Source organism: Enoplosus armatus, chromosome 14 (genome assembly GCF_043641665.1).
Source record: "Enoplosus armatus isolate fEnoArm2 chromosome 14, fEnoArm2.hap1, whole genome shotgun sequence".
Taxonomy (NCBI): Eukaryota; Metazoa; Chordata; class Actinopteri; order Centrarchiformes; family Enoplosidae; genus Enoplosus; species Enoplosus armatus.
This window is the reverse complement of record NC_092193.1, coordinates 21,742,028-21,753,269: the sequence shown is the minus strand read 5'-3', so window position 1 is coordinate 21,753,269 and position 11,242 is coordinate 21,742,028. Positions and strand designations below refer to the sequence as shown.

The following is an 11,242-nucleotide window of genomic DNA, read 5'->3' as shown; positions in this document are numbered from 1 at the left end:
CTAGTGGAGACCAAAAAACGGAGCTAAAATATGAGTGAACACTGGACTTATGTTCACATGACTCCAAATGAATGACGCGTCTGGAGGTTCAGTACCAGGATCAGTCCAGGGGCTAACTAAATCAGGAATACTCGCAGATTGCGGCCGCCCTGTTGTGTTTGTACTCTATGTCTATCTGTCGATATATCTATCTATATTCTCTTAAAAGTTAAGCTTAGTGGTAGTAGTAGTAGTAGTAATGACCTACCCTTGCAACAGACATTGTTCAGTAGCTACTCAGGTCAGATATGTGTACGAAGCAGACATACAACCCCTTATAAATCAGATTAAAATAGGGTAGCACATTCTGTCAGGTGGGAAATACCTATCAGAATGGACTACAACCTCTTTAAATGTGGTTAAAAGTAGGCGACGTAGGCACCAGGTTCAGACAAGGATGAGGGATGCGCGGAATAACGAAAAGGCGATATCGCTGGTTCTTCTGCATTGACTTCGATCTTTGTTTTAAACTGTGCATCGTGAGTCTGGCTCAAATCTCAAAATATATATATATATATTTTTTTTTTTTGTTTGTTTTTTAAATGCATCAAAATGAATGTTTCACATTTTTAGCCCTACTGATTCCCTATTATGTCAAGTGGGGAAAAGTATGAACTAATCTAAAGTCACAAACACCCGGCTTTTTTGTGTGTTTATATTGTATTCAGGGTCTTTTTAAAATGTGAACAGTAACAGTAATAAATAGCGGGTATAAAATGAATGGGCAAAAACCAGATACCTAAACTGATGACGACACCAGCGGTAACCCGGAAGTGGACAGTCCGTGACCTCTGCGCTGGGTACGTAACGTTAGGGAGGAAAGATGACTGAACAGAGGTGCGATTGTTCCGCTTCGCCTTCGACACCAGCGAAGTCTTGGCTCGCCTCAACAGGTTAACGGCGTGAGTGAGGACCACGGTCAAGCTGTCCAGCTAACGGAATGTCGTTACAGACAGACACGGCAGTCGGTCATTCGGTGGTTTCCGTTGGACAGACGTCGGACGATGCTTAGCTAGGCTAGCCAACTTATCGAAATTAGCCCGTGTGCGGGTTCCTCGACGGCTCCAGTTACTTCGCCTCCCAGCTGCCCTGCTACGTGACAGTCGGTGCGTTTATCCGAAAACTAAACGCCAGGTGTGGAGCAGCCGGTTAGCTGCTTTGTCGGGACCCTTGGGTGGCGGGGACAGCCACGTCAGCCAACGTTAGCTTACATCTCCCTAGTCTGTCATATTGTGAGCACGTCTGCGCGCCTTGCTTTGGTTCTGTGTTGCCAACATCCAACGGAAACTTCGAGGGTTATTCCTCTGCGACAATGGCGCCGATGGGCATCCGGCTGTCACCGCTCGGTGTAGCGGTGTTCTGCCTCCTTGGAGTCGGTGTCATCTACCACCTGTACGCGGGCGTCATCTCCAGCCGCCTGGCTGCTTTCAGGTCAGCGTCTTGCCTCATTTCCATGCATAATACAGCGTGATGTTATCTCACTGTAGGTGCAGCCGCTGTATGTGTAAGTGCAGGGCCTGGCTTGCACGGTTAACACCAGTCCACTACCAGTTGGCTTGTCTCAAGTGTTCATGAAGCTGGGTGCACAGTGAAGACTCTCTCTGTTACCTTGGAACTACATGTTAACATGTGAGCAGCTTGCACACATTGCTGGTGAAGGTGTGTGTGTGTGTGTGTGTGTGTGTGTGTGTGTGGGGTGGGGTGGGGGGGGGGGGTGGGGGGGATATCACTTTATGCATTTGCATGTACATCAGCTTGACTTTGGCCTTGTAATGTAAATTTGATGTTCACTGTCATTGTGGTTGAGGTTGGTGCCTCTCTTGAACTGTCATTACACTCAAGTCTTGTGTTATAATAATATATGTTATAATAAATGTTATAATGATAAAGATTTTGAAGTAATTTTCCAAAGTGTGGCTCTTGATCCAAAAGATGGTAGCTAGAAGAGGCATATCTCCTTGCTCAATTTGTACAAGGTGAACTGGATATGTTGGTATATATATTGATGCTTCTTTCTAATGTTTTATATATCCATATACAAAAGAACCCATCCGTCGGGATCAGGGGTCAGGAAATACAGTCGTAACTTGAGGAACGGGTTAAAAATCATTGTTAAAGCACCTTCCCAGCCCTACCGCTGACCCGAAAGCATTGCCATCACTTGGCTTTCAGTGATCTGTGGGGAAAACACTGCATCCTTGTAATTGTCTGACATGACAGGGGTTTGAATCGCAAGATAGTTCATATGAGCACAAAATATCAAAAACTTCCAGTGTCCAAAACTTGCTTCCTCATTCACCTTCCAAAAGCCTGACAAGGCTGATGTGCTTTCATCAGGTTTGGTGTGAAGAAAGTCAGAGCTGTGCTAATTCATTCTTGTCCTGTCCCTTCGTCTCTGCAGACAGAGGAGGAAAGTGGATCTGAGGGACCTGCTGGCTGTTTCAGTGGAAGCTGCAGTACTAGGTGGCAAAGAGGTAAATAAAAAAACAACAATGTTAAGTAGGCTGACAGTCAACTAAGAACTATTATCAAGTGATTCACTATTATTGTAATGGCTTGCTGCGTCTGTTTGTTTGAATTGGCGGTGATAAATAGCCAAACCAGGATGACGAAGCTGAAAACGCTGATCTCTACAGCTGCTCTTTGCGAAAATAGATTAATTATAAATCAACAATAAATGTTTTTTTTGTAATTTACCCGGTGTCATTAGAGCATCCGGGACGTGATCGTGCATTCATTGCTTCTTTCATTTCACACATTCTTGCTTCGTTTTGAGCACCTCGAACAGAGCCACGGACAGACCTTTTGGAGTTGTGAACTTTATATTTTCAAGATGATGCCGATTTTCCTGACCAGATTTAGAATGCGTTTGCTTTATCACACATTTTATCAGTTCATAATTGGATTATTATTATAGGCGATGTTCTTAGTGAAGGGTCAGTTCACCCACATCACAAACCCCCCCCCCCCCCCCCCCCCCACATTGTCTCACTTGCCCTTACTAGCCATGCACGTAGTTTTTATGTCCTGAGGATAATCTACTGGCCTCATTGTACAAAAATTCCATTATAGTGGAAACGTTTCATATTATTTTGAAGAAACTACAGGGTGCATCTGGGGCCCTTAAACAGTATCAGCGTGTGAGGGTGTGAGTTGTCGTTTTTTTTCCCCCTCCGTAGGTGAAGATGGTACGTGATGAAAATGGCCTGAAGGAGAAGTCGAAGGGCAAGACGAGGGAGGGAGCCAATGAGCCTCTGACCATGGGCGACCTGCAGTCTCATAGAAAGATGTTTAACCTCATAAGCAACACCTTCCCTGACATCACGGTGAGTACAACCACTGTTTCATTCTGCACGTTGCATCATTGTTGCAGTGCTCCTGCTTTTCTTTGCTCATTATGTGATGTTACAGAATACTAAAGTACTTGTTTGGCCGATGAAGGATGAACAATCTCAGCCATTTCCACTAATCTAAGACAGTTAAATCACAAACTATGAGCTATCATGAACTAGCAACAAAGCTAGAAACCACAGAACCAAGTCCTTAATCTGGCAGGCATTAGAGCAGCAGTGGCCTTGTGATCACTGTACTTGCTTCAGTTAGATTTGAGTCAGACTGGAAAGCTTATTTGTGAGATGCCTCCACATACCATTCAAAGTTTAGAATAAGCCGAAGGCAAACCTATTTCTGTCTGCATGTTTTTGCTTTCAGGTGAACAGTGAGGAACATGACAACTTGCTGGATAAGGCTGCGACCTGGAGCCGGGACATTCCAGCTGACATATTAGAAAAGATAGAGGGGGGCAAGGACGTTCCCTCTGAGAGCATCACTGTGTGGATCGATCCTCTAGATGCTACACAGGAATATACAGGTGGCCATGTTACCTGACGTCGCCTTCATTTCCATGATCATTTTTAGAAGAAAACGGTCGTCTGAGTGTATGAATCTTCAAAACATTTTGAGCAGCGTTTCAGTGTGTATGGGGTAAATGGAGATTTTGTAAAACAGTGACATAAGCCCCAGTGGGGGTCGGGGGCTGTGTGGCCTTTAAATTAAGAACTATGTTGTACTTGTTACGTTGCATCAATATGCACGTTAGTGTACATCCCACGGACTGTTTTCTAAATGAGACCCCAGGCGTTGGCCATGATGCACAGATGTGTTGGAAGAGATTTCAGCAGTTTTCCTGTCGTTCGGGTGTTTTCACTTTTGGCAGAGGCCTTCACAACAACGACCTGGAAAGCTTGTGTGGACGCAAGTCGTCTTCACACGAAAGCCGCTTTTTAAGAAATAGACGTATGCTTACTTTCGGTTCACCAGACGAGCTGCAATGTAAAGGTCTAAAGTCATTCATTGTTTGGTACAGTTAAAAATCCAGCCTCGGCCCTCAGAAAAACCCACAAGAACACAACACATGCATGCTGATTAGTTGCGGGTGATAAAAGACTGATTACCTTGTGTAGAGATGACAATATACAAATAATCTATGGTAGACTATAAAGTTATGCAATTATTATTGTTAGGCCCAGTAGCAAATGAGGCCTGGTACTGGTCTGAGGCCCCAGGGTTGGGAACCACTGTCTTTGAGAACCTCACTGGTAGTTACATGTGTTTTGTGGTTACCTACTTAATCCCTCAGTTGGACCAGGAATTGAGCGTGTTCTTCCACATCCAATAGTATGCTATTATTTCTTATGATTAAGAACATAAAGGGTTTCCACTGACACTTCTGCTCTCTCCACCGCTCTCCTCTATTCATCCTTCCTTTTCCCCGTTCATATCCTATAACCTCGTCTCCCTCCCTCTTCTTCCTCTGGCCGTCTCTCCTACCTTTTTACCATCTTTCTTCTCAACTCTGCCCCCTCACCCACCCCTCCTTATCTGCTAATCTCTCTCTCTTCATAGAGAACCTGGTGAAGTATGTGACTACAATGGTATGTGTGGCTGTAGATGGTAAACCAGTCATTGGGGTCATACACCTGCCGTTCACTGGGTTCACTGGTAAGTGTGTGTGTGTGTGTATTTCCACAACTTTACCTGTGTGTGTTGAACAAGAAGCCCCCACAGACAAAATATCCCTGTTTATAATAATAATAATAATGATAAATATAAATTTTCTCTCTTTTGCTCTTGTAAGTTAGCATTTAAGTTAGTTCATTTTTGGATTTTCTAGAAAACCTCATAAGAAGACATTTGAAGTTTTTGTTGAAACCATAAACAAGGCCGATCAATTCATTGAAATGTTATCGAAATTGCAAAATGGCCGAGCACAATATCCGAATCGCCATTGCTTTGATAAAGGTAATATATGTCACAACATACCATTTTATAAATGAAGTCTAACAGAGATGGCCCGGCCTACAAATCCTATTCTCCAGATGTAAGGGAACATGCTTGTCATGCTTATATTTTTTATATTATATATCATATTTAGTATTTTTATTCAACTAAAATCGGGACTTGTATCACATTCGCATTATCCATTAAAATAACTGCAATATGACTTTTTTTTTTTTGCCCTAGCCATAAGATCTAAGTCTACCTTGTCAAGTCCTGCCACATTGCCGTTCAATGGGAGAAACTAAATTCAAAATAAAAGTAAAATTTGCTTGATGTTGGTCGACATAATCCTATTTTTTGAAATTCTCCCTCCTTTGTGTCTCTTGTCTCTCGCCCAGCCTGGGCGTTTGTAGATCAGTCAAATATGCGTCCCCGCTCGTCCTACAGCGTCAGCCCTCCCAAGGTGATCGTATCACGTTCCCACTCTGGAAAAGTTAAAGGTTTTATCCAGGAGGCTTTTGGAAACAGCACAACAATCATAGAAGCAGGCGGAGCAGGTGAGTCGAGAATTCTTTTACATCTATATATTATGTTTTTAACATTTTCACATCTCAGGACACATTTTTGAATGAATGTACACATGTTGGTAACTGAAACTTCTTCCACTGTGGGCCGCTCAGTCTCCTAGTACCAAGGCACTATTGTCTTCTTCTCTGTCTTTCTCCATCTCAAAAGGCCGGTTTAGAAGTGTTTAAAAGTGTGAGACAAGACACCAATGAATCAGTTGTAATTTTACCAGTGTGGCTTTCAAACATTGGTAAAATGACCACAAACAAAAACACGCACTGCTAACCTCCTGTAAAGCCAATGGGCTTTGTCTGATGCTGAGGAAAGGCAGTTAGCTGCAGCAAGAGGTTTATCACAAGTTGGTTGTCAGCATATTGTAGCACCCGTGTGACAGAAGAAACTGACCATGGTCTCTCTCTCTCTCTCTGTCTCTCTGTCCCTCTCTCTCTCTCTCTCTCTGTCCCTCTCTCTCTCTCTCTCTCTCTCTCTCTCTCTCTCTCTCTCTCTCTCTCTCTCTCTCTCTCTCTCTCTCTCTCTCTCTCTCTCTCTCTCTCTCTCTCTCTCTCTCAGGATATAAGGTCCTGTCACTTTTGGAGATGCCTTCAAGTGAAACGGGCTCTATAGACCAGGCAGACGCTTACGTCCACATCACCTTTATTAAGAAATGGGACATCTGCGCTGGTGCAGCACTACTGAATGCACTGGGTAATGTAACGGCTATTATTTCCCAGTGTTTGCTTTCCTTTTCAGTTTCAAATTCTATTCCATTTTTTTCCCCTGTTGATTGGACTATCTAACAAAGCCCCCTTTGGCAGGCACACTTTGTTGACTGGACTACATTTCAGTAAATTTTGCCCTTTTTGAAGCTTGTTTCAAATCCAAGCTCCACTTTATCAGTAAGAAGTATTGACACTTGTTGAACATGCATATTCATACGCTTATGATGGACCACAGAGATGTCCAGAAGACCAGGAACAGGATTAGAAGACATAAATTGAGTTGTGGTGGAGAACCAGTGGAGAACTGGACATTGTAAAGTTCATATTCAATTCAATTCAATTCAATTCAATTTTCAATTCAATTTTATTTATATAGCGCCAAATCACAACAAAGTCATCTCATGACACTTTACAAAATAGAGCAGGTCTAGACCGACTCTTTATATCATATCATATCAGGCTATAACAAAACTAGTATTGGTTGTCTAATAGTGGCAGGAGTTGGCATTGCCTGATATAATCCCATATTTTATGGTGCTGTACCTAACCTTAATTTGGAAGTTAGCAAATGTTAAAAAAACAAGACTTACGGCGCCTTTTGGTCGAGCTGAATGTGTGTCGGATATGTGACACGTGTCACTCCTGTTGGCGGCAGAACCAGCAGCTGCTGCTGATGGAAAGGAACCACACCAGCGATCGGTCCAGGATTTCCCCCGGGGGACGGAGTTGCAGCTAATAACGGCTAATTTCCGTTTTTGGCTCTATGCTCACTTGAATGAGGATAAAATAATGAAATTGTGCGGCTCTTCTAGACTTTCCACATGTTATCGGGCCGAATTGAATGAAATTCTGGTAGTGTAATGAGTCATTGTGAAGCTCAAAACAATTTATCCACCATTTTACCGTTACGACGGAGTAGGCTACGGCGGAGCCTGTGGTGTAATCACAAGTTTCGCTAACGTGGTTGTGATTGGCCAGTGAGGCCAGTCAAACACGCTTTAAAAACTTTATGGATTGTGACTACAGTATTTATTTTTATTGATTTATTTATTTTTATTTATTGAATCTGTAATGGGTGTAGTGCACTGTACCAATGACATGTAATCACCATGATTGTAGGAGGCCACATGACGACCTTAAAGGGGGAGGACATCGACTACAGTGGAGAACCAGTCAACAAAGGAGGACTGATTGCCAGTGTTGGTGTGGACCATAAGGCCTTACTGGAGAGACTACCAAACTGGGACCCTGAAAAGCACTGAGAGACACAAACAGAGCCATTGGTAGTCTGGTCAGGTGGTTGGTAACGGCAACATGTGGCAGGCCTTTTCTGCACCTGAGAGTGGGCCGCAAACGCAAACCAGGCCTGCGCGATTTCATCATCGCGGGACACCCGACACCTGCCAATCGGATGGATTGGAGCCGCCGTCACCGCTGCACCGGGCCTCCGAGCAGGACTGTGGAACCAAACATGGCTGCCACTGGAAACACGCGACGGCTGACACAATGGCTCTGAACGCACACTCCCCGCACATGCATACATACTCGCAGCTAGGAGAAACAGTACATTGCGCATACACACACACACACACACACACACACACACAAACACACTCACTGGACCCCAGTTGCCCCCCCCCCCCCCCCCCGAGTCTCTCCACCTTCAGAGGACTACAGGATGAATCTAACTCTAAATGTTAAACTGAACATTTCAACCAAACCTATGGAGGGACTGACATAATTGTTCATCACACGATATTCCAGTGGTATTCCGGACAAGCACGGTATCATTAAAGTCAACATTTCCTCTTTATTATTATTATTATTATTATTATTACTTGAGGCTGGATAGAAACAATGAGGCAGTGGCCTGAACAACCAACCACAAATTTGCATTTCGTCAACAAACCCCTCTGTTCACCAGCACCACTGCACCACACTCAACTCACTTCCACGCTGCCCTCGGATGTTATCATCTGAGGTGGCACCGAGAGCACGTCAACTGTGGACTGAGCGTGAATACGTGGCATGCTGCTTTTCATTCGCAACACATGCAAGTGGTGCACATCTCTATCCGCTGGCCTCGCTCACGCTGTAGATGCGGGCCTCTCAAAGTCTCGGTCAGGACATGAACCACGCAGTATGTTTTAAAGAGCCTGGCCCATTTTGAAGAGCCTCGGTGTGGCTGCATTGATCGTCACTTCCAAGTTAAGAGGGCCTAATTTAGATACAACAGCGACTGGTCCCACCTCAGTAAGCAGAACGGTGTGTGCTGAGAAATAATAATAGTATAGAGTGATAGTCATTTAATTTTTTTTAGACTATATTATTTCCCAAGTCATGCCAAGGCCCAGGAGGGATCCGTTTTCCTCAGATGTACTAAGGTACTGATTTTGCTGTGTTGCAGGTAATAGGCAGAAAAGAATGTTCCGTCACAATTAAATCAGGATTAAACGGTTAAAGGGGACAATTTAAGGAAAAGCTTCTATTTTTTATTGTCTTGTCTTTTGTCAGAGACCGACGTTTTGGCTGATATAACCTATTCTCAGGTACGGGTGTGGACGCGCCACCATTGACGTTTTCCCCCTTACTCTCGCGTTCGTATGAGAGCTCATGCGCAAACACAGCACAATATGATAACGGATAAAGGTGTGTCGAACAAGAACGGGAGCAGCAGTACTTGGACGGACCCCCGAGCAGAGGCCTAAGCATTCAGAGTAACGTGTGTGTGTGTGTGTGTGTGTGTGTGCACGGCAATGGCTTGACGTTGTCTTTCTTTTTTTCTTTTTTTTTCTGCCTTAATCTTCCTCAACATCACCTTCAAGTCTGTTTCTCCGCACGACATCATCAACTCTCCAGTACAAACTGTGGGCCGGACTGTTGCTTTTCTCAGTGAATTAAGAGCACAGGGATAACGGGGTCCTGTGGAACCAGACTAAAGACTGGATTGCCAATGTGTACAGTCTCATCCATGACTTTAAAACGTACGAGTCTGCTGAACGGGCATTACAGGACAAAATCACTTATGCTCCGATAGTGTTATGTCACCGGGAATGAAGCGGAAGTTTTAAAAAAGGACTCGGCATGTTGAAAACAAAGTGTGGAGTGAAACTTACCTGAGCTGGACCGGTGCATGTCCTCGTCCCTGTTTCCAAACACTTCCTGCCACTGTGTAATGTCCTGTGCACTATCCAAACCTGCAAAGTCCACTGATGCAGGAATGACACCCATACTAGTCTATATTTTGTTAGCGACTGGACTGTGCACTGTGCTTGAGTACACATGTACTTGCATGGTTTTGTATGTTGATTAACGTTTGGTCCTCTTAACGCTGACGTGCAGCTGCAGACGGCTGCACGTCTTTCTCTACGTACCGTCTGCCATAAGTGCGTCCGTCTGTTTAAACGGACCTATTATACAGCCAACATTTGAATTCTGTGTTCGAAACGAACACCGATGTGAAGTTGGACTTTTTCGTTTTTGCCGTGAAACCATGTCAAGTGTGAGCTCATGTCGGCGTCTTGAAGGAGATACACTCGCAAGTGACCTGTTTTACCTTCATTTTGTCTCTTTGCAGCTGTTGTGTCGCTGATAACCTTGTATAGATAAAACGTGTGTATAGAGGTTAAGAGAATGTGGTGGAGGAGGAGCTGATGGGGCTGGCGTGGTGACGGCATTAAAAAGGGGGACAGCTTTCAGTCTCAAAGCCGGCGCTTGTGCCACCTGTTGGCTGGAGGCCTTCATGTGCTGAAGTTCCAGTTTCGTGGTCGGAGTGCCTTTTTGATCCGCACAAGGCGACACTGTCCTAGGACGACGGTGTTCGCCACAGCTATCGGCATGATTTCTGCAGATGTTGCTATGGCGACGACAGTTAATATGCAAGGGTAATGCCGCAATAGAAATTTAAATATGGTTACAGTGATATGGAAGCCACATGGGTACTACTACTGTACACTCCCTTACCCTCCCTTACCCTCAGATTCTCTTTCTGCACTGTGTGAAAGAAACAGTTCAGTGAGTATGAGTGAGAGATGATGATTAAAGGGTAACTCCACCCATTTTTACACGTCTGCGTCTGTTTACAGGTGTTGGGGAGTACTTACTGCATATGTGGGGGGAAAAAAGGGTGTATAAAGCCTTTTGTGGTGTCAGAGGGAGCTGTGTGAAGTCCGATTAAGTTGCCTGGTGATGTCACTTGGGTCGCTGTCGGTCGGGGGGGGGGGGGTGTGGAGTTAGAAAGAAAGTGAGTTTACCAGACCTCTGCAGTCCCCCTCCTCGTCTCAGCTCGAGGCTTGAGGCTACATTAGCCGCTACCAGCACAACACACCCAAATCTGGAATTTGGTGGTGGAGTTGCAATGTGGGTAATGTAGGCGGCAGGTATTGACAAGGAAGCAATAGAAAAAAAACTCTGGTTCTGATCGATTTATGATTGTTCTTTTTAAATCAGTGGAGTGCCGTGTGTGTTCTGCCCCGCACGCCCGAAAACTGTTGATTTTAAAAGTGTAACAATTACCAGTTCCTCGAGCCTCAGGCATTTAGCAAGACAGTGGAGCGAACATGGCTGCCACTGTAAGTTACCAGCTCCTGTCAGGGGCTGGAGCTCGAGAGACACTTGAGTTCTTGGTGGGCCAGTGA

The 11,242-nt window shown here is 44.6% G+C and overlaps 1 protein-coding gene across 1 annotated transcript; it reads left to right on the top strand.

Moving 5' to 3' along the window:
• The first annotated feature begins 914 nt into the window (after positions 1-914).
• Positions 915-9,152, top strand: bpnt2 (3'(2'), 5'-bisphosphate nucleotidase 2). Its single transcript, XM_070918510.1, has 8 exons — positions 915-1,470; positions 2,441-2,513; positions 3,219-3,365; positions 3,751-3,910; positions 4,945-5,040; positions 5,718-5,876; positions 6,457-6,591; positions 7,725-9,152. Exons 1-8 carry the CDS (start codon positions 1,352-1,354, stop codon positions 7,865-7,867), a joined length of 1,032 nt encoding a protein of 343 aa, XP_070774611.1. The 5' UTR covers positions 915-1,351; the 3' UTR covers positions 7,868-9,152.
• Positions 9,153-11,242: the final 2,090 nt, after the last annotated feature.